The sequence below is a fragment of the Megascapheus bottae genome, chromosome 5 (assembly GCF_031878675.1).
Source record: "Megascapheus bottae isolate mThoBot1 chromosome 5, mThoBot2.hap1, whole genome shotgun sequence".
Lineage (NCBI taxonomy): Eukaryota > Metazoa > Chordata > Mammalia > Rodentia > Geomyidae > Megascapheus > Megascapheus bottae.
This window is the reverse complement of record NC_143513.1, coordinates 51,974,571-51,998,920: the sequence shown is the minus strand read 5'-3', so window position 1 is coordinate 51,998,920 and position 24,350 is coordinate 51,974,571. Positions and strand designations below refer to the sequence as shown.

Here is a 24,350-nt window from a genome sequence, read left to right as displayed (position 1 = left end):
TAATCTATGACAAGTAGAACAAGTAAGGATGAAGAGTAGGATGATGCAGAAGCCAATGTGATTGAACACACATAGGTTATATAAATAGTATCCCAGATCTCCCTGGTAAACTTGATCCAGAAGTGAAAGTCTGCTCAGTTCAGTCAGTCTTTTTCTCTGTAGGGAGAGCTGTTTCTTCTACTTGCAAGATGTTTGCACTGGGCTTTTGAGAGGTGATTTTTGTTTAGTTTTGTCACACTTTGCATATTCAGCCTTCACTTCCTTTTCTTTTAGAAAAGGTATCTAGAGGGTGAGATGCAGGTGAGGTGAGAGGTAAAGCAAACGATCAGGCAGAATAGAGCAGACAGAACTGGCATTGGTCCAAAGGCTGACACCCTCTCTCTACAGGGGTCAAGGGTTCACCTTAAGAGTAAAGAGCAGGCCTACCCTCACCCCACACAGTGCTCTCCTTATCAACAACCTTGAAGGCTAATTACTGCTGAATACATTCCTGTAGTTGGAAAATTTTCAAAGTTTTTTTTTTCCAGAGAGATTTCTGCAGTTCTTTTCTCTTAACAATAGGATCTATCAAAAAGCAGGGAGAAAGCTCTGTTTAAAAGCACCGACAGGAGATCAGAAGAATGTGTTTGATTGCCAAAGAGACTAATTTATTTTTATTCAGTATTAATGCAGCCACAATAACTAATATCTATAGCCTGGTTTTGACAGTTGACTGAGTCGGTGCCATTGTTTAAAAAAAAAGGAGAAAGAGAAGAAAGGGGTGGGGGGGAAGAAAGTAGGAAGGAAAGAGAATGTTTTATTTTGCTCCATTTCCATTTGTTAACAAAACACCCCATAAGCAAAACCAGAGGTCATTAGCAAACAACCAAAACATGCCTGTCTCCAAAAGAATACAGTTCCCTTCATCATTTAAAATACAGCTCTGCCGAAAACCCAAATCATGACAAATCCTTAACATGAAAAATTCAGTGCAGACTTGAAACCACCTGACTTTACTTTGGGTTTGTGCTCCTTAAAATTACCTAGAAAATACCATAATCTTCTCTTCGTGTAGCTGGCTGTGGGCCAGGGCTCTGGCTCCAGAGGCAAAGGGCAAAACTAAAAATCATGTCTCAACAGACAGCTCCACCCTCTCTCCCAAGTCCACTTGGCCCCATGTCAGCAAGCCAGGTCTATAGCACATTCATCCAGGACCTAGGTTTTTGGCCCATACTCAAGACTCTTGTAGGACAAACAGAAATGAAATCCAGAATGTTATCACTCTGACTCAAGAAGTCAAATGGGTTTAAATGAATGCTCTACATATGGCGAATAGCTCTGCACAGCTGCAGATTTCTGAGGGAACCCATAGAAAATAAAAATGTAGCCCTTTATTTCTGGTTGGGGTCATTTGTTGAGCATGTAAATTCCAAAGTGCAGTTTGGTTATTTAAGGGGTCATAGAGAGGGAGAAGGAGTGGGGGGAGAAGAGGGGGAGACAGAGACAGAGAGACAGAGAAAGACAAAGAAGAGAGTCTCCATATGGAGGCAAACACTTTGACAGCAATGAGCTAACCTTATCACAGAAGGAGATGGGATCAGGACTCAGTTTGGGGGCCTGCTTGCCTGGTATGGGTGCCCCCCTGTGGGCAAACCTCCTTCCCAATACCTTTCACTCTCCTCAACTAAGAGTTGCAGTTCTTAAGGGCTCACTGTGTCCTATACCCACCCACTCTAACACCCCCACTTGTTCTCACGCTGTGGATAGGGAAGAGCCAGGAGACACTGTCAACTAATTTTTACCTCCTGTAGAGGTAGTGACAGGCTGAGTACAAATAGCTTCATTGAGAAAGTGTAGTACATCACAGATCATCCTGGCCAGCTAGGGCTGTGAACACTACCATCTGATCCCACTGGGCAGAGTCGTGCTGAAAAGAAGGGCCAGGAACTCCAAGTATTTTCCTGTCTCTGCTAATTGAAACCCTATGCTCCAGCCAGTGAGCCTCAGTCATAATCTCTTCCAAGCTGTCTCCCTGATGGTCTCTGGGCCTTTGTTCAACCCTTGTAGAATGTACCACTTCCTCACCGCCACGCAAGTCAAGTCCTTGAACTCTAGCAGCTGTCTTCAGATACCTAGAGAATGCATGAGATGACTCTTTCCCCCTCATCTCAGCTGCTGTGACTTGTTTTCTTTTTAGGAGCTCAGACGTAGAACAATCTAGGAATCAGTCTCAGGTCTGATACTTTATTGCTGAAGCATTCAGTTTTCCATGCAGGGTGTCTTCATATTGTAGTTCTCCATCTGCAAACCATGTCCTCTTTGTGGCCTATTGGGTGCATTCTCTACCCTTAGTGCTGAAGTGCTTTAGAGTGTTCTCCTTAGCTTACAGAAGCTGTGTAGTTCACACAAGCTGTGTGATGTGTACTCTGGAGAAAAGGTATATGTTAGGGAAGCTTCCTTCAGCCAGTTGCTACTGGTTGGGATTCAAGGTCAGTGAAACAACTATGCACATTAAATAAGGTTCCCGTCAGAGGAAATACAGATAAACCATCATGCACAGATTTACTATGGAAAATGTGACCTAGGCTTGCAAAAATTGACCTCTATTTCCCCTACCAGTATTTGCCATTTCTGCAGTTCAGTCTATAATTGTGGTAAATAAAATATTAACTGTTTGGCTTCTTTTATTGTTCTGTTTTCTTCCCATCAGCATGGACACTTTACAATGTCAGGGATTCTGTATATCTTTCCTCTGTGATATTTCCTGTGCCTGGACAGTTGATAGCCAGCATATACAGAAAAGTCCATGAGATTCTTTCCTGCAATTAGCCAGATAAAAAGACAAAAGAGGCATTGTGGCTCAACGTGGTAGAGGGACAGACTGCAGCAAAAACACTTAGGAAGAGTTCCCTGCCATGAGTTTAAGTCTCCAAATCAGCATATACACACAAAAACAAATTTAGTATTAAAAATGCTGCCACCAGGCTGTGAATGTGGCCTAGTGGTAGAGTGCTTGCCAAGCATGCATGAAATCCTGGATTCGATTCCGCAGTACCATATAAACAGAAAAAACTGGAAGTGGTGCTGTGGATTAAGTGGTAGAGTGCTAGTCTTGAACAAAAGAGGCTCAGGGACAGTGTCAAGTCCCTGAGTTCAAGCCCCAAGACTGGCAAAACAAACAAATAAACAAGCAAACAAAAATGGTGGGAAGCCACTTTATTATAGAATGGTGCCACTGCACTTGCCTCTACATCAAATTTCTTTCATGGCTTTCAAAGTCCTGGCATAGCTCCACATAAAAAAAATATTTCTGAATATCCAGTCCTCTGTCTCACTTATTCTCTTTCCCTTTTTCTGTTTTATTTGTTCACTCTTTGGATAAGGTTCAAGCTTATTAACTGAAATACTCGTTTTCTTGACTACTTTTTTTTTTTTGCCAGTCCTGGGCTTGAGCTCAGGGCCTGAGCATTGTCCTTGGACTTTCTCAAGGCTAGAGCTCTACCACTTGAGCCTCAGCACCATTTCCAGCTTTTTTCGATGTATGTGCCAGCTTTTTTCTATGTATGTGGTACTGAGGAATCGAACCCAGGTCTTCATGCATGCTAGGCAAGCACTCTACCACTAGGCCAAACTCCCGGCCCTCTTGACTACTTTTTAAAAAGGTACTCAACATTATTACTCCAGTAGTTGGGAATTCTGCATTCTGAATTTGTGAGACCAAAAGTTAGCCATGTGTCTCACAGTATGGAGAATGAGGAGATGCAGGCTGAGATGCTGGAAATGATTAGGAAAGTGAGCAGAGCAGTTAGTCATCTACCAGTCAGTGTCCAGTGTTACGGTCCTAGGAGGACTGTTCTCTCAGCACTCTGGGATGAAAATGAATCCCACAGTCAGGGCCAGTCAGAGGATGTCCACCTGAGGCACAGTAAGGTCATTCATGAAGAATGAAGGCCTTCCTGATATGACATTGGTCAACATTGTTCAACTCTCACTTAAAAAGCACATTATTCCTATTCCTTTGGAAGAAATATTTGTTAAGATTCTACAGAGCTGGGTGCTGGTGGCTCCCTGCTGTTATCCTAGTGACTTATTGGGGGCTGATATCTGTGGATAGTGGTATAAAACTAGCCCAGGCAAGAAAGCTATTAACCACTGGAACACCAGAAGAGGTGCTGTGGCTCAAAGTGGTCGAGTGCTAGCCTTGAACAGGAATACTGCCCAGCCCCTAAATTCAAGCCCCACAACCAACAAAAAGGAAAACAAAAAAGAGTCTACAGAATTACACACTATGTTGTGGAACAAGAATTACAGACACTATCATACATTGTGGAACAAGAAAATGGCATAATGACAGGTATTTTAGTAAGATTATCTAAGAGGATTAGGTGAGAAGAAAGCAGAAGCAGAGACCCACCACAGAGAAATTAGTACTAATTTTTATCACAAACTTGATAAAGGAAAGAAACATAATCATTCTCTGCTCTTAAGAAACTAGTTTCCCAATCACTAGACTTCCGGAGCTGAGTGTAGGAGAGGAATTTTTAGAGGACAGCAGGCAGCTATTATAACTTACAAGCCTATATTAGCATATACAGCTATGAAGAGAAGAAATAATCCCAACATATACGCCCTTAGACATAATACATGTGAATAGTCCATGTATTGATGAATTAAGGAAATGGTTCTAATAACAAAAGAAAAGCAAAACTCATGTCATGCACTGACATGACTGAAAACTTGGAAATAGAGAAAAAAAACCATCTGAGTCAGGCATCAATTAAGTTCATTGGTGGATGGAAGCCAAGTCTCAAGCAGAGCCCTCCCGGACTGCTGGGTGATATGTACTGCAGCAGGCCTGGCAGAGAAGTAAATGGGACTCTGGTTTAAAAGTCAAGTTTGCAATCATTAAGGAAGATCCTAAGTGAGAAGGAAACTGACAACTTACAACAGACCTTTTCTTACTTTAGACTTGGACTTAGTTCAAGCCAATGAACCAGGGGACAGGAGAGAAAGTTATTTGACTCTACAGCCAATTCCACAGCATTCCTTTCCAGAAACTTCCACAGAGCTGGTGAACTTCCAGTAGTAAACACTGAGGTCTGGTTCCCCAGGATTTATGGCAAAGCTGGTTACTCTACTTTGGAAGGAAAAAGAAGAGTTTTCAAAGATTAATTATATTTATTTTTCAACTCCCCGATTCTTATTTATTCTTTAAAAAGTCCTAGAAGAACAAGAATAATCTCCCAATATATATTGCCGCAAGTTGATCAAGTACTAATTTCTCTTAATGGGCAAATTCTGCTCCTTTGACATCATGTGGCATCATGGCAGACTACCATGATTTAGACACAGGATAAAGCTGAACAAAGCAAAATCCTGTTCTTCAGGAAGAATGGGCAGTTATCTATTAACTTGTCAAACAAGTTGAAGAAATATATAGTTATTGTAAAAGTCCTCCACACTAGAATTGCTAAGTAATCTCCTGCTTCTTGTCTTGCCTGCACTGGCACTCCAGGAAGGGCAAGTGTGAACAGACACATGTGTGTTTCTGTGGCTGAGAATCTGAAGTACTAACTATAGGTGTTTTTCGAAATTAAGAAAGATATGCAAGGAAATATGTATTTGAGTTCAAAATGAAAAAAATTACAAGTTGATAAAGAAAAGTGCCATGGGAGATATAATATAGACACAGGTGAACAAAAAACTGGTGACAAAGTCATACAAAGATTCTGAAGTGAACCATACCATGAGGTCATATGGCAGTACAGTTAGTCAAATATACCTCACATTATTTATCACTGACATGATGCCAGTTGCATGTCAAAATTCAGTTTAAACACAGCTTTGATGAGAATGATAATGATGGCAGTCTGATCATTCAGCCTCTTTTGAAAATTTAAGTGTAGAAGGGAATTAGAGGATCAATTTGTTACCAGTGAATGTGGTGGAATTGGAAGCATGTATACCATTAACCTAGTCAACTCACATTGAGATACAAAGAGCTCTGGAATGTATCCGGGAGTTAATGCTGAGCACATATCATGCTGATAATTTGATAAAGCAATCAATAGGCATGAACCACAATGCCAACATTGTGACTAGAATACCAAAGAAATGGTGAGATGACCCTGTCATTTTGCATGGCATCGGTAAGAGAACTTCTCCTTTAACATTATCTGTTATCCTTGCACTGTTGAAAACAGTCTACTTAACTGCATAACATCATGCATTACCTTCTGTTGTCTTTTTTGCTATCCTCAGAGGTATCCTTTCAGTGTTCCCATCTGATTATCTGGTACCTACAGTTCCAATCACATGGAATAAGTCAGCTTTGCATTACTATAATTAAATACCTGAAATAATCAATATATAAGCAGAAAAAGTTTGCGTTGGCTCACCCTTTGCAGATTCCAGCTTATGATAGGTTGGCCCCACTGGATCTGAAGTGAGGTGTCTTATTAAGAGTGGGGTGTGTGGCAAAGCAAATCTAGTCACATCATAAACCGGAGAGTAAGAAAACCATGAAGACAAGCCAAGGACTTCTAATTTGCCTCTGGGGCACACATCCAAAAAACTACAGTGCTCTGGCTAGGCCACATCTCAAAGATTCTACCATCTCTAAGTAGAGTGGCTTTTGGGGCACATTCAAGATTCAAAGCATAGTGCCCTCAAATAAGCTACAATAACATCAAACTAATAATAGTAACATTTAATAATAATAAAAGCACTTATTGTTAATACAACTATTACTTTTGTGAAGGTAATTCTGTTCTTAAAAAAGCATTGCACAGGGGCCAGGAGTTTGGCCTAGTGGTAGAGTGCTTGCCTAGCATGCATGAAGATCCAGGTTCAATTCCTTGGTACCACATACATAGGAAAAAGCCGGAAATGGTGCTGAGGCTCAAGTGGTAGAGCTCTAGCCTTGAGAAGGTCCAACGATAATGCTCAGGCCCTGAGCTCAAGCCCAGGATTGACAAAAAAAAAAAAGCATTGCACATATTGATTCACTTAATCTTCATGAAAACCCTATGAAACAGTTGATATTTTAATCTTCCTTTAATATATAACTAACGGAAGTGAAGTAACTCTTCTAAGTTCACACAATTATACAGTGGCTACAATCTCATGCTTGTGCTTTTCTTTTGTTTTTGTTTTTTGTTTTTTATCAGTCATGGGGCTTGAACTCCGGGCCTGAGCACTGTCCTTGGGCTTTTTCCTCAAGGCTAGCACTCTGTCACTTGAGCTGCAGCACCATTTCTGGCTTTTTCTATGCATGTGGTATTAAGGAATTGAACCCGGGTCTTTGTGCATGCCAGGCAAGCACTCTACCATTAGGCCAAACTCCCGGCCCACTTGTGTGTTTTTTCATACTCTGTCCATCCTGCCCCATTACTTTCCTGTTTTGCCTTTATCTAACTAATACATATTCAAACTTTAGTTTGGATGTCTCTGAGCTTGAGAGCTTCTCTATCACACATATTCATATCATCTGTTGTTACTGTGAGATAGAAAATTCTCCCATAAACTATTATTTAGAGAAGAGTATGGCCCCATTCTTCTGGAGTAACCACATCACATAAGAGAAAGTTTCCCAGGGCTATCTTTTCAGAGAGTCTGCATGAAATAGGGCTATACCACACTAAAAGTGATTGTCCAGAACATGTGCCCCACATGCAGAGTCCAGCTGGGAGTAAAAACTCTCCTTATTCACTGGACAATCACCCTAGAGCAGGTGACAAATGGGGCACGCATCTGTTTGCTCAGCCTTTCCTACCAGTCTCAAATGTGATTCAGAATTCTATCCATGTCCTTCATAGGGCATACAGTTAGGAAGCAGCCCTACTCTTAAATGATTGCATGGTTGTGCAAGGACTTTACCCTCAACACTGTATTTTCTCAAATATTTCCTAGTAAAAGCATTTTTTGAAGTCAATGGTTAATTGTTTATTAAGAACCCTAGTAAGAGCTTTAAAGCTTGTTATTTTCCCCAATTGTGACTATCTTATTTTCTACTCAAAACTACGATAACTAAACATTTGTTCTAGTCCTTCTTCAGTGGACATCTTTAACAATAACTCAAGATGTATTTGTTCACATACTAATTCAATGATTTACCAAATGCTTGCTAGTGGGTTCCAAGTACTATGCCAAGTACTGGAAATATGTCCACAGAAAGGATAAAGCGGGGGCCCAAGCTCTCACAATCCACAGAGAATTTTATAGGTAGCAATTCTATTGCCTAATAATTGTGTCCAGTGAACAAAACAAGAAGACTTTTTATTAATGTATAGAATATAATGTGACCATTTTAAACATTAGTTACAATATCCAATCATTTTGAATGAATGTGCTTGAAAAGAGATAACTATTTTATTTCTTTAATGAAAAATGTTTCTATTCTCTCATTCATAACAAAGTCAAATTGTCATTCTTTTCTAGTAGGTCTAAAGAACACAGCCAGGTAAGCCATTCATCTTAGATTTGAATCCTAGGAGAGGATCTCTAAGTGAAATAGTAATCCTTAGTTATTGATCTCATAGTAGCTGCTTGAAAAAATGGGAAATTATCTTTTTGATTTATGTAAAGTCATCAACCTCAGTCAATTATAAAATTTCATTCTCAGACTCACTGTTTTGTTAAAAGATGTGTAGAGTAGAAGGCATATTAACTGCTAGGATAGATTATGCAATGTTAAAATCCGTTTGGAGTAAGTCAGTGATTCCCATCAATCAAATGTGTATTGTAAGAGGTTCTTTCATGACAGTACTCCAGGGTGGTGTCCAAGCTCCACACAAACACAGACATTAAGTCAGGTCATATACCTGACTAGTCAACATATAAGAATTAGATTTTAAAACCTGAAAGTCTAACATAGAAAGGTGTCAGTACAAATGGAGGGAATGCATGTCCTTTGAAGTTTAAAGAAAGGGAATAACCTAGCAAATACATGAACAGTATCAGGAAACTAAATATTTTGTGAAGTTGTATCAAGACCAAAATAAATATGAACCCAATGTTTAATTGGAATCCACCAAAACTTTCCAAACTGGATGCAATGATAAAAAGTCCATAAACTTGTAACTTGTCTAGCCACTAATCTAAACTGCAGCACAGGAAAAAAATTATCCTAAACCTCAGCAAACAGAGATGCTGAGTGGAATAATGAATGTTTTAGTCCAGCCAAAAGTACATATTTTATTTCTAAGCATCAATTCCAGTCTTCTTTTTGATGGATGGGACATTTAATATGCTAAGATACAATAAAAGGTAGGAGTTGATACTCAATAGAATTTATTCAGGCAATGCATTATTCATTTTTTTAAAGATCATTCAGGATAGAATTAAGTATGAGTCATTTTACTGTACTCTTAAGACCATCTCATTGATGCATTTAAGGCAAGTGTTTCCAAGGAACAAATCAACATTATTAAAGCAGCAGTCATCAAAGGAAATGAAGACCACAAAATGACCCAGGGAATTGGTTAGAAGGAGGTCAGGGCAACTTCTGAAGAAGCAGGTCTAGTGGTGATCAAATGAGAGGAACTTAGCTGCAGTCAGGGAGAAAAAGACAGAAGATAAACAGGATAGGAAAGGGAGAGCAAGGTCAAGGATAGCTGCTTGCATTTGATTGTTGTTTTCAATAATTTGGAGGTAAATGGAAGCCAGGCCTATGAAGAAATACAGAGAGCTGCACCAAATGTGAGAACTCACCTAGTCCTCCATGCCCTGTCTTCCAGATTCACCTCACATCTGTCTACTTTACTCTTCATTTGAAATTTCCTATATACTCTGCTGATCATTGATGACAATGGTATTTCCTATACGTAGCTATATTTTATCTGTCTAATGATACATAGGCCTCATATATAGTTACATAAAATATGTTGATAATTAAAGTGACAGACAACAATGCTCTTTTCCTCAGAAATGGTTGCATTACTGTGTTTACATTACTGTGTTTAAAAATAAAAATGAAGCTTGAAGTAGAGATTGGGGCAAAGTGCTTGTCTACCATATAAGAGCACCTGGGCTCTGTCTCCAGCACTACAACAAACAAATAGAGATAATTCAAGCAAATGTTTCAAAAAATGTAAAGTCTGGCATTAATTATATTACCTTAAGTTTCTGACCTCCTCCAAAAAGAAATAATCTCCATCACTAATGTGTAATTATTTTTCATATTAATACAGCATAGCTGAATAAACCTCAAAGAATAATCTAAACATTTCAAGATTCTCCAGTACTGTTAGTTGTGAATATTTGGTACTCATAAACTAAGCTACCCTTTTGGAGACTTAGAACCACAAATCATTCAAAAACTGCAGTATTATGTTCTTCCTTTAGCTTTTCCCAGTTTACAAATTCAACCTGCCTACTATTCATGGAAAATTTAAATAAAAGCACATGTAAAATTACTGGGAATATTAATCATTGAAATTGCAAGGAGAACTGGCAGTGGTTGCATTGTTTCCAAATATACTTTTTTCATTTAAAAATTCAATGGAAAGAAGTTGCCCATTTAATTTTGCTCTATACCGTCCTAGCTTCTGTTATACAAAGGTAGGGGAAGTGGTCATCATGTTCAATATGCCACATGACGCACTATAGACTCTTTGATATTGGTTTCAAGATTAGGTTCAGTGTTTTAATTCTAGCATTTCATTCTGTGGAATACATGCTTTCTTTCCTAATACTTGGTTTTGTGTTGGAAAAATATTTTGTTCAATAGAGTGCATAAAATTTATATCTCTGTTGTCAAATTTTCCTGTTGGTTTTTCTTTGAACTTATTTTTTTGTTATACTTTGAGCTCTACTTATTTTCAGGAACAAAGTATTACAGTGCTACCTTTATCAAGTTTGATTTATAGCTAATTCAAACCTTGTTTGTTAACACCAATTCTTTCTACAATTAGGAGATTTTCTAATCATGTTTTTTTCATTTGAAAAATCTGTGTTATCACTTATCTGGTTTCTGAATGATTCCACTACCATAGTTTAATTGATAAAATGATTCAAATTACTTTGTGAGTATGAAACAAATATTACTAAGGTAACTATTATCAGAAGAGACTAAATTAATTTGCACATCTCATTTCTTTTTCTACTTTACAAGGACTGGCTGAAAATAAAGGCAAGCATCTTGTTTAATCATATTTAAAGTAAATCATTTAATTTTTCACTTTGTCCTATTTACGCAGGTAATTTTCTGTCCTGGTCTTACAAAATTTATGAGTAATTTTAAGAGAACTAGAGTGCTTTCCTTAACATTTGTGCTTGTTTAGGTTAAAAATGTACTAGTCATAATTATCAAGAGTTCTAAGCCTAACCATTGATCCATCCCACCAAAACAGGTTAGAATTAGTTTAAGGTTTTGAACACATTCACAGTACAAACACTTAGGCAAAAGCAAATGCAGTACTGTGTCAGAAAATCCAGTTGGTTGTTCATAGGAGTGTAATCTTGTTCAACCACTCTGGAAAGCGGTATGGATGATCCTTAAAAGACTAAACATAATGTTCCCCTATGACCCAGCAATCTCACTTCTGGGCATTTACCCAAGTGTCTACAAACAAGGCCATACTAAAGCTACCAGCAGCATTGCAGCATTATTTACTATAGCTAACATATGGACCCAACCCAGATGCCCTTTAGTAGGTAAACAGGTCAAGAAAATGTGGCATCTATACACAATAGAATTCTATGTTGCTATCAGAAATGACATCACCACATTTGTAAGGAAATGAAAAGACTTGGAAAAAAATCGTATTAAGTGAAGCAAGCCAGAGCCAAAGAAACATAGACACTATGCTTTTCCTCATCTGTAATAGCTAGTATATGTCTGGGATTTTCCTAGCAGAGGGTCACAATATCTCAATAGCTATATACATATGACCATGTAAGATGATGCTGAGCAAAAAGAACCGCAGGATATGGAAACAAGAGGTTTTTCTGTGTGGTTGCTGTTTTTAATGTACTACATGAAGTTATTTCTTTTTTCTTTTTTCCCCTATTGTTTATTCCCTGTTGTCCTGCCGGGGCCTACCGGCAGCAAATTGGGGTTCCTGAAATAGGGGGCAGGGACTGGAAAAAATAGAAGAGAGACAAACACATCGGGTCCGGGTCCGGGAGGTCTGCAGCCCAGGCAAAAACTGCAGCCCCGTTTATTATCAACTCAAAGCTTATATCCCTTCTTGAGACCAGGATACTGCCAGGTGTTACATCCAGATGGTTAATCAGGGAACTGTTGGGGGTTACATTCATATGGTAAATCTCAGATCAATTGAACAGGAGAAGGCCAAAAAACAATAAGACAATCAAGCAATTATCTGATGCAAATCAAAGTACAGTTTGATTCCACTCTGGCTCCCAACATTGTCCCTGTATCTGAATTTGATACCTGGTGTATTGTATATACATTTATTTGAATTAATGCAGAGAAGGAGAATGACAAAATGGTGAGAAAAGAGTGAAGCAGTGTAACAGCTGTACTCATAAGACATAAGTTGGAAATGAACTTTACAACTTGGGGATGGGTTGGGGAGATGGAAAGTGGGAGAAAAATGTGGGAGGAGGTAACATTGACAAAAAATGTACTCTCTACCTTGCGTATGTTACTGTAACCCCTCTGTACATCATCCTGACAATAAAGTTAATTTTAAAAATCCAGTTGGTGTTTATGGGGTAGGAGGTATTAAGCTTTGTAGAAGGAAGAGATTGAAATAGAGCTTCATTGTAATTTAGAGGAGGATTCTTTATACTGTAGTATTAAGATTATCTAAAGGGATTGATACATATGGGTTCCTGCCAAGAGTTTAGGTGCAGATCTGAGATGAAATCTGAGCTTTTACATATCTAATAAGGCCCCTATAATGCTGTTGCTTCTGGTCAGCTACCACCCTGTTCTACTTCTAGATTAAGATACATTTAATCTAGAGGTAGAGAAATGATACATTTCCTACACTTGAATTCATCTGCCTATTATATTGAGAGTGGCCATGTTGTAGAGACTGTCACATGTCAGACTTGGGATTATTTTTGAAGACCTAACATTTAACAATAGCAAGTCCAGATTTTCTTCTTATCACCTTGTAAAATTTAAGTTAGGCATTCTTTACTAAAAGGTATTCTGTCTCAGCTATTTCTTTTTTTTCTTTTTTTTCTTTTTTTTTGCCAGTCCTGGGCTTGAGCTCAGGGTGTAAGCACTCTCCTTGGACTTTCTCAAGGCTAGAGCTCTACCACTTGAGCCTCAGCACCACTTCTGGCTTTTTTCTATGTATGTGGTACTGAGGAATCGAACCCCGGTCTTCGTGCATGCTAGGCAAGCACTCTACCACTAGGCCAAACTCCCGGCCCCCGTCTCAGCTATTTCTATATCTGAAATTCAGGTATCTTTCAGAGTCAGGATGCTGTCTCAGCTCTTGTAGGATTGGGTACAAACCTCCTTCCTCTGCCTATATTTCCTGGTACCCACTGCTGCCTGAGACTTCATTTAAAACACAGAGCTTCTCATATACAGTCCCATTACTGTTGAGCTATCTTTTCCAGTATTGCTTATGTTCCATGACTTCTCCTAACCCTAGCCTCCACGTAACACAGCCTCACAGATACTGAAACAATCTCTCTCAATTGTTTAAACTACATACTCTTTATCTTTGTTGTTCATTGCCTTCTTGAGCCACAAACGTACTATGGTCCTTCAAACAGTACAGTAACCAAATCCTAACCTGGCATTAGCCTTCCTTGCTAATCACTGATATTTCTCCTATCCCAAATAGTGGTGTGTAGTTTGTGTCCAGTGTCCTTCTCCCATACCCTTCAACTACACAATCTGTCTCTACTACTCCCCTGAAACTGCTCTCATTGAAATCATCACTATCTTCTTCTTACTGTTTCAATCTGTGAATTTCTCCACATCTCTGGTGTTCAAAATTGCTACGTTCTCATGTCTCAGAACCTGCAACATCAGCAACTTCGGTTGCATTCACATCTGCTTCAACTCACATGCCATTAGCAGTTTTACCTTTGGGAATAAGTGAATATATGCTGAATTGTGATCTAGTCATTTTAGCCTCAACTATTATCTCTGAGCTTTGGTATTATTTGGTATGAGTGTTTGTTGCTTCTATAAGTCCATGTATAGAAACTTAATCTTCATTTGATAATGTTTAAAGGTGAGAGTTGTAGGAGTTGTTCAAGTCACATGGGCAGAGCCCTTGTGAACGGAATTAGTGCCCTTATAAAAGAGCTCTTGGGATGTTGCTTGCCCATTTAGTCACACAAGGGCATAGTAGGAGAGTGCCATCTAGGAAGCTGAATCCTGGAACTGATCCTGAGTTGTGGAAGCCCTAGATTTGATCTTCCACTTCTCAGTCTCCAGAACTGTGCAGCCAAGTCATGTTTGTAAATTGCAAAGACAAAGATGTATTGCCATAGCAATTTGAATAGGCTAGCACAGGTGTTTTCAATTACCTCTAAAAAATTTCTGGGCACCTGTTTGGGTATGCCTAGATTGCTGTTTTTTTCCCCTCCAACCCAAGTGAGCCTTTTGTCCCTTCTGGCCTACTTCCATCATGTGCCTAAGGTAGGAATATCAGAATCACCATAAACTGCCTCTCAAATCAGGTCAGTTATTGTATCTGGTTGATTTTAATCCCTCAGACATGTGTTCTTTCACATAAGTTCATTGTTCAAATTCTAGTTCTCATCTAGACGATCAAACTAGGGTTAAAAGTAGACTTCTTTCTCTGTATTTAGCATGCTAGTATGAAAAAGAACACAGACCTAAAGTTGTTATTTTATTAATCAAAAAAGTTTGTCCTATCAAGGAAGTTTTACGTACAAATGAAGTTCTGTGTGCGTGGATCAAATCCAGTCCAGAGCCTTGTGCACACCATGCAAGTGCTTTTTCTCAAGTCAAACCTCTAGTCCCAAGAACTGGATCTTTGAGGTCATACAAAATAAATTCAATCCAGCTTCTTTTCTTACACACCATCCAAACATGCTTACTCTTGTTCTATAAAATGGACTATCTACTCATAGGATTATTCTTTTTTTCTTTTTTCCATATATTTTTTATTGTAATTAATAGAAGGGTTACATTATATTCACCAGATAGAAGGTGCATTACTTCACATATGTGGATACCCTTTCTCATGTCATGGTCCCCATTCCCCCCCCATGGCTCATGTTGTTTTCTCCACTTCCTTATCCAATTTCAAATAACCCAATATGCATATATAAAATATATCAGATAACAAGGTGAAATACTCTAACAATATGAGATAACCAAGGGACAGCAAAAGAGATGAGAGATAACATAGTACATTAAGGAAAACAATCACTCATTAAACGGCTTTGGTTTTTGTATCCTGGAGGTCCTTTCATTTAGCATCATACTATATGGCCTTATGTATCTAGGTTTTGTTCTATTGTAAATCTCTGATAAGAGAGCCCAAGGTTTCTACTGATTATGACAAAATGAGGGAAACCATTGAGCCTATGTTCCTTTGAGTCTGGCTTACTTCACTTAATCATAGGATTATTCTAAGGACTTAATGGACAGATCTATCTGCTTATCTATCTGTTTGTCTATCTATCTACCTATCTATCTATCTATCTATCTATCTATCTATCTATCTATCTATCTATGTATCTGTCTGTCTGTCTATCTATCCCTATATATGCATTTTGTATATTTGTATGTATATATACACCAAATACTTGTTTTGTATATATATGATATATATCTATATCTATATCTATATCAATATGTGTGTGTGTGTGTGTGTTTAATGGAGCTTGAACTCAGGACCTAGGCACTGTCCCTGAGCTCTTTTGCTCAAGGCTAGTACTCTAACACTTTGAGCCACAGTGCCATTTCCATTTTTCATGTGTGTTTAATTGGAGATAAGAGTCTCATGGATTTTTCTGCTTGGGCTGGTTTGAACTATGATCCTTAGATCTCAGCCTTCTGAGTAGCTAGCATTGTAGAAGTGAGCCACCTGCTTCTGGATTGGCCTAAAATTTAGGACAATGCTTGGTATACAGTAAGCTCAATACATGCTGGCATAGGCTGTCAATAAAATTTTGTCTTTCGTAGCAATGCAATCAAACTTTTTAAAATTAAATTCTGATATCATCTTAAAGTGATTTTCCATTACCTATGAAATAAAATATCAATCTGCACAATCAAATACAGACTTATTCTTCCAGCCTCATCTCCTGACTGCATCCCTACCCTCTAGCCATTTGGGTGGAAATGGTGGCTTATGCATCTGTTGACTCAGCTGCTTGGAACATAGCCTGGCTCTCTGTTTGCCAGGAAAACCACTCCATCAGAGTTTCTGCTTCAAAGTGAAGTCCTCCCTGACAGTGGTTTCATGATGAAACTCCGTGTGGTCGGGGGTGGGTGGGGGTGAACATAGAACATGAAATGTATGATACGTTCTAGTCCTCCTTTCCTTCAGGCTGCTTGCATTCTGCTACCATTCCTGTTCTGAACTCCAGCTTCCTCCTGAACAGTCTTTTAGAACTTTCTAGAAATCTCTATCAATACAGACTACTAATAGATCTTTCTTTGCCCCCCATCATACCTCCCCAATCCCTGGTCTTTCATTTTAGGAAAAGCTTTTTGCCTGTTGGTCACTCACTTCTGCCTGCCTCGGTATAATCTAAGCTCTCCCCAAAGTTAGGAAGTTACTGAATAAGCTGACCCTCAAAGAGAAGGTATTCATTATCATGTATTTGCTTTCAAAATAGTGTGTGGGCCAGCTTCTTACTTGATTTCTGGGGTTACTTCACTGCTCCTGAGCTCCAGGAAAAGTCATGCTTCTTTTAAGCTCAGACATCCAGTTCCATCAGTCCTTTAACTCTTTCAATCACCTTCTGACTTCACTGAATATTTCACCACTGTGGCCAGAGTCCCCTTTTCTATCCCAATATGTTTGTCTTCATGCCACTGTGATAATACTTGAGAGAGATGGCTTAATGATGGGCAAATTTATTTTGGGCTTGTGGCTTCAGATATTTCAACCCATCCTGGGTGGAAGTAGGTGAAAAAGAAGAGCAGCTCACATTGTGGAGGCACAAAGCAGAGAGGGGGGAATGCTTGTGTCCAGCTCATGGACTTTCTCCTTTTCCCATTTTTTAAAAAAATTCCACTTGGGGAATTTATGGGATGGTATTACTTGCATGATGGGTCTTTCCCCTTCAGTTAATCCTCTCTGGAAATCACCACCACTGATATACTCACAAGTATGCTTTACTAATATCCTGGGTATGTCTCAGTCCAATCTAGATTAACCATCACACAAAGTGCAGCCATTGTTTTTATCTGCTCCAAAGCCTTTTTATCTCTATGACCTCCATAGCTCCAGTGAATTTCACCTTCATTGGACTTCAGCTGACATGGGACCATGTCCTTGACAATGTGCTCCTGCTTTTCCAACTCCTCTTCCTCATTCTTCAAAGTATTATAGTTGCTAAATACCAAATCTAAGTATTTTTTTTCCTAACAATGATATCTTATTTTATGAATTCTTTTGTTCAATTATTTCCTTCATGTCTTCTCTTATTTTATAGAAGCCTTCAGTCCTCTGGTGCCATTATTTTCTCTTGTCTGAATTTCATTGCTGCTTCAGTTTATAACATCAAATTCTTTCTTGTCTATAGCTTCAGTTTCTGTGCTTTGTTATCCTTGCATCACACAGTGGCCATATTGCAGCCTCACATTCACATAACTTGCCTGTGCTACTTTTGTAGAGCAGACTTCTCTGGGAAGAAGTCAGCCCTGCAAATTGAAATCACTAAAACATTCTGTTCACTAAACACCATGTCTAAGATATGACCCAGAGTCCATTTTTGTTTCTCTAATTTTCTCTTCTTACTCTCCTCTTTTCAAGCTGAACTCTGTTCCCTTCACTGTATTCAACTTCCCACTTACCACAATATTGAATCTCTTAGTTGGTTGAGAAAATAACCATCATCATTTTGCTTTACTTTGTTCACTAAACCTATATATTTATACACATGCATCTCTTTCTTTTGCTGCCCTCCTGTTATGACAGAGGAAATGTCACCGCTCAAATTTGGAGTTCATTTCCCTGCCCATGTCATGGATCCCATTTATGCCAACATTTTAATGGCCCCTTTTCTACTTGATACTTGTCGATTTTCCACTCTTAGTTTTACTGGTTTTTCGATAACAACAATATTCTCAAGGGTCTCTACAATTTAAAATAGAAACACAGAAAAAATTATGATTTTTTTCTCATTGCCTTTTCACTTTCCCCTTACTTCTTGACCCATTATAATTTGTGTCACATCTTTAGAATCCTCAAGAGAAATTGTATCTGTCACGAGTATCAGTGACTACTGAAGTAAGAAATACAATGGATACATTTCACTTTTGAAATATCAGTCAATTTTACTCATTCTTGTTTTATCATTTTTTTCTTTAGTTTGTTTTTACAGAAGAATTAAGATGTTAACAATCAGCATAATATCGACCCCTCAGCTTACAATAATTATCAATACACCATCAGTCTTATCTATATCCAAGTTTTGCGGTTTTTTTTTTTTTTTTCCAGTCCTGGGCTTAGGCTCAGGGCTTAAGCACTGTCCTTGGACTTTCTCAAGGCTAGCACTCTACCACTTGAGCCTCAGCACCACTTCTGGCTTTTTTCTATGTATGTGGGGTACCGAGGAATCAAACCCGGGTCTTCATGCATGCTAGGCAAGCACTCTACCACTAGGCCAAATTCCCGGCCGCAGTTTTGCTTTTTTTGAAACTGCCAATTTTAAGCAAATCTCAGTATATTTATTGTAATATTTCAATATGTATTTAAACAGAGAAGCACCTAAAATGATCAGAATATCATTCTTAAACCTAAAATGAAAATTTATAAAAATCGTCAATAGACAAGTACTTCTGTTTTTGTGGCAGTCTTCTAAATCTTTTAAATTAGTTTGACCCTTTGTATATAAAATTTATATCTTGAGACTTTTAAATGTCTCAGGTTTTGTTCCTTTTGATACTTAGTTTCAACTTCCAGTTGCTGTTTAAAAAGTTTTGTTGCAGAAATGAAATTGGACATAGGTAGACACACAGTTTTGAACTTGGCTGATTGAGTACCATTGGTACCACTGAGTTAAAAAAGCTACATCTCCTATTGCCTGCAAATTGCTTCTGGAAAGTGTGAAATGCATTTTGCAAACATCTGAATCTCAACGTGTGTAAAAAATCTTCTCCAACATACCTTTTTTTCTGCTGTTCTATTGGGCAGAAAAAGCTTCCAAGTCACGTACACCATTATATATGCCAATGACTCCATTTCTTATTGCTTCTTATCAAACCATCCAATTTCTGTGACATTTCTCTAAGTATTTACCATATCAGTAGTGCCACTACCATTCCTTCCCTAGACTACCTAATAAAATTCTCTTTAAAACACAAACAATATAGGGTCATGCACCCACTTAAAAACTCCAAAGATGCAAACCAAACCAAACCAAACAATTGATTGAAGTCATAAAACTATATTCTCATAGTATATGTATACAGAGACACTATGAAGCTCTGGGTAAAACACATTCAATTCATGGGTATGGGCTTAGCGTTGGTGAAGGATGCCTTGAGCTTTATAATCATCTGAATTAATATTCTTAGACTGTTTTTAAGTATTAAGTAGACATTTAAAAATAAGTAAAATAGATTGAAGAGGTAAGAATTGGGAGTGTTGGAGTAGATGGTACTTACCAGTTGGCAATATGAATCTATAGATTCCATGATACCCATATGGGGCTTCAGTTATAACTATACCATGAAAGAAAAAGCCATTCTGTTTTCCTACATATTACCTGAGAATTTCAGTCAAGCTCTTCTTACCTTTGTAGTCCAGAGTTTGACAGTCCAGTCAAATGATGATGTGACAAACAGGTGAGAAAAGTCGATGGGGCCTACTGCCATGTGGCAGTTAATTCCTGTCACTGGCCCTTGGTGACCTTCGAAGACCTCACCAATGCCTGCTTTGCTGCAAGAAGAGCATAAGTGAGCAGTTCAGTGACCTTCTGAAATCAATGATCTGTTTAAAAACTACCTCAGGTCAGTATAATTATTTGCACACAATTTAGAACAATAACCACATATTGCCTGAATAAAACCATTCTCTTGAGAGCGAGAATTTGTCTGTGAACACAGTAAACTACTTTTAGTGATTAAAAAGCAGTAACAATTTTGTGTAAGTCTGGGGGGGGGAGGGCTTTGGTTTTGCAGCTTAAATTCAGGGCTTTGGTTGTCTCTAAGCCTTTTTCACTTATCACTGTACCACATAAGCCACACTTCCGCTTCTGGCTTTTTGGCAGTTAATGGGTGATATGAGTCTCATAGACTGCCCTGGCTGGCTTTGAACGATGATCTTTGGCTTTCAGCCTCCTCAATAGCTAGGGTTATAGGCGTGAACCACCAGTACCCTGCTGATGCAGCTATTTTGATGGAAAAAACACACTTGTGTCTCAGAAGCTTTTGAGACTTTTGTTCCTGAATGGCACTTATATGTATACATGTTCCATTTCAACTCCTTTGAGAGAAATTATGGATTCTAAAACTCCATACATTTTCAGAGGTATACTTTTTCATTATTGCAGAGTAATATCTTAAATTCATTAAAAATCAATATTTTAAAACATAAGTTCAGGGCCAGGAATATGGCCTAGAGGCAGAGTACTTGCCTAGCATGCCTGAAGCCCTGAGTTTGATTCCTTGGTATCACATTCACAGAAAAAGGAAGAAGGTGTTATGGTTCAAGTGGTAAAGCGCAAACCTTGAGAAAACTCAAGGACAATGCCCAGGCCCAGAATTCAAGCTCCAGGACTGGCAACAACAACAACAACAACGACAACAACAAAAACACCTAAGTTCATAGAGATCACTGGTAATCTAGAATAGGACACATTATTTAAATATATCAATATGGTTTTTCTTTACTTCCTTGGAAATAGAAGAGAGATTTACAAATTCATTTTGCAAATTCCACAAGCCATGTCTGTCTTATTGCTAAGCATCTGGTACAACTTATTGTTCAGTAAACATTGATTAAATGAAACAAAGAAAAAGATAGACTTATGTCCTCTTTTACAAAAACAAAATCACATTGGAGACATGGTCATACACATTTGAAAAGTGTCACATTTTTTTCTTTTTTTGTTGTATTTTATTGTTAGGATAATTTATAGAGAGTTTACAGTTACAGTCATCAGGTAGTGGGTATATTACTTCTTGAACCTTGATACCCCTTCTCATGTTTTTGCTCCCATTTCCCTCCCCCACACCCCCTCCTACTCATCTTGTTTTTCCCCCTTCCCTTCTCTGTGGAGTCATATTTTTAACCAAATTGGTATTATTCCAAACTTCTATCATATAGTAATATGCATGTAATTATATACAATTCATAAAATATACTCTAAAAAACTATATTAGTAATTCATGTGCCTGAGGCAATTAATATGACAAATATTCAAGTATTGTGGGATTTTAATATTATGTTTCCAGGAGTAAAAATGAATCCAGTTATTAAAACATTTAAGCCCTTGGAGCACCAATAAATGTCAATGGTCTGAGCAAAACTTGGAATCCTGAGTAAAATACTTCAGAGTGTGTTCCATGTAACAGCCACTCAAAGATCATGCCCAGGAAACCTGCTAACAGCATTTCCACATGTGATCATTTAAATTTGTCCTAATGAACATGAGAAACTGATCTTTGAAGTGGCCCCTGGTGAGATTCCACTTGGTCTTAACACCATTCTGAAAGGGTTTACAGACTGCAAATAAGGATCTTGTTTAATTTATGGAAGTGGATTTGCACCTTCTCTATGTTAGGTTAACAAAACAAAACAAAACATCAAAACTGAAACAATAGAATTCCCTTTATTTTTCCTGCAGCCCTAGATAACCATTGAAAATGACTACAAATACAAATGGCCTGATTCTTTATGACTTTACTGAGACTTGTATTTTGTATTTAAGATCAATGTATATTAAGATTAGTGTATAAAGCAAAATTAAGTTCATGGTGAAGAGATTTGTGTTGAATGTCCCAGGGATGTTTATTTTGAACAAGAGTTAATTCTGGTAGTATCTGAAAAAGATAAAAGCCACAAAATAAAAAAATTATCATGTAAAAGTTTGGTCATAAGAGACAAACTTTGTGTGTGTGTGTGTGTGTGTATGTATGCCAGTAGTGAGGCTTGAACTCAGGGTCTAGGCATTGTCCCTTAATGTTTTTGCTCAAGGCTGGCATTATCCCATTTGAATCAGAACTCCACTTCTGGCATGGTCCTATATCTCAGCCACCTAAGTAGCTAGGATTACGGGTATGAGTCCTGGTGCCCAGGACATTACTAAACCTGAAAACTCTACTAAATCTAAAAAAAAAATCAATGAGTATGTACTGTAGATTTCACAGATGACTAAGGACCCGTGGAATATCCTGGATTAAGTTGACTGAACTTTTGCTCTACTGATTTGAGCACAGGTAAAGATAAAGCTCTGATTTCATTTGCCCCCCATCCAACTCTCTGTGCCTCAGGTGTCACTCATTCACCTGGATTCCAGGTTTGTTAATTTTTCTATCTCATTTCATCAGTTTCCTGAAAATAGGAACCAGGTTTAAATGACATCTGAATGACTCAGACCATCTACCAAAGCACTCTGTCCAAATGGGCACAGAAAACATTATGCACTTTACTATGTAATTTTAGCCAGATTTTTGAAATAAAGAGGTGAGATATGAAACTATGAAACATATCTTTCTAAGTCATCTTTATATCATGTGTGTAGAGAGGAAAATCTGCTTATTTAGGAGCCAGAACTGTAGAAACATCACTACATGTATCCTTTGAGTGGAGGTAAAAAAACAGGTAAGTTAGAGATACTTGTTACTTATACAAGTCACAAAACACTAGAGTCCGAGCTTCAAAAAATTAGTGATTCTACATTAAATTTAAATAGGCTGGGATAAACGCAAAAGGTGAGGAAGGAATTGGATAAGAAGCATGAAAGTAAAAATGAAATTAGCATCAGTGTGGACAGGATGATTCTATTAAAGGACAGAATGCCATCTGTTGAAGTTGTATGTGTAATTTTGCCATATAGTCTGAATTATTGTAATCCACTTTATTCTAATAGCTCTTTATTTCCCCCAAGAACATCTGCCAATCTCTTTATCAAAATGGTATTCTTATCTTCCAGGAAACCAAACTGCTTTATATCTCTCTCACAACAGGAAGAGTCTTCAAGAACTTTTGTCTATAACTGAGATATTGTCATTTGTTTGTTTCTTATTTGTGTGTTTAACTTTTCACTTACTAGTGGCTGGTAGAAAATTAAAGATTAAATGGAAATAGCTTTAGAAGGAAAAGATGCAGATGAATGAATAATTGAAATAAATGTGATCACTGCTGTAGAGAAAGCAAAAGAAGAATAAATGAAGTACTAATAGTTTAGAATCATCCTCTGATTGTTGTACTTAAATTTTCTTCATAGCTTGATTCCTCTTAAATCAAATATTTACTTTCTTAGTCCTCTATTCTTAACTGCAACCTGACCTCAATATCTATCATGTCCCTTACTATATTTTTGTGATAGAATAGGTTCTTACAAAATGTTCCTTTCAAACATGGATGAAAGAGATGACATTCTACAGGGTGAAGAGGAATAAAGGGCTTACTTTTCCCAGGAGAGCACAGAGTCTTCAATGTGGTATGATCTGTGCACTGATACTTTATTGAGGAGATAGTAGAAATTAACCAGACCAAGAGAAATGTTAGACCGAGTATCCATTGGAAACCAGAATGAGAAGGTAGGAATTCATGAACTTATAGTGGGACAGACAATATAAAGGGATTGTTATCCCTGAAGGGTAGATGTGAGGTCGGGGATTGCAAGTATCTACAGAACATGTGGCTGGGGAGGGACAGGATTTGGTAAAATGCTGAACACTTCCTTCAGACAGGCAAAATGAGCCTCCAAATACTTGTGAACAGCTGAAGACCAGAGCAGATGTGTTCTTCAAGTTAATGACGATGTGAAGGTGTGCCTTATATGTCTTCAGAAATGCCTTTTGCTTACTGTAAGGTTGTTAGACTCCAGAACATGATAGCAGTCATTTGGAAATGAGGAACATGCCACTGGTAAGAAAACAGAAAATCACCTTCCATGACGACAAGCCGTGTAGACTGTACCCTCCTCGCTGCCAACCACGAAGTTATTGACGTCTCCTGTCGGGAAAGCCATTCCGGTAACAGCAACAGACTTGGACTTATTGTACACCAGCTCCATGCTCTCCTACCAAAACACGGTGTGGTTACATTTCC

At 38.1% G+C, this 24,350-nt stretch overlaps 1 protein-coding gene across 1 annotated transcript in view; it reads right to left on the bottom strand.

Moving 5' to 3' along the window:
- The window catches only part of Dync1i1 (dynein cytoplasmic 1 intermediate chain 1), a 266,609-nt gene that overhangs the window by 36,338 nt on the left and 205,921 nt on the right, over positions 1 to 24,350 (bottom strand). The window contains exons 13-14 of the mRNA XM_090333142.1: positions 24,188 to 24,321; positions 19,865 to 20,009 (exon numbers count right to left, since the gene is read on the bottom strand). Coding sequence (XP_090189268.1) covers positions 19,865 to 20,009; positions 24,188 to 24,321 — 279 coding nt within the window. The remainder of the gene's footprint in view (positions 1 to 19,864; positions 20,010 to 24,187; positions 24,322 to 24,350) is intronic.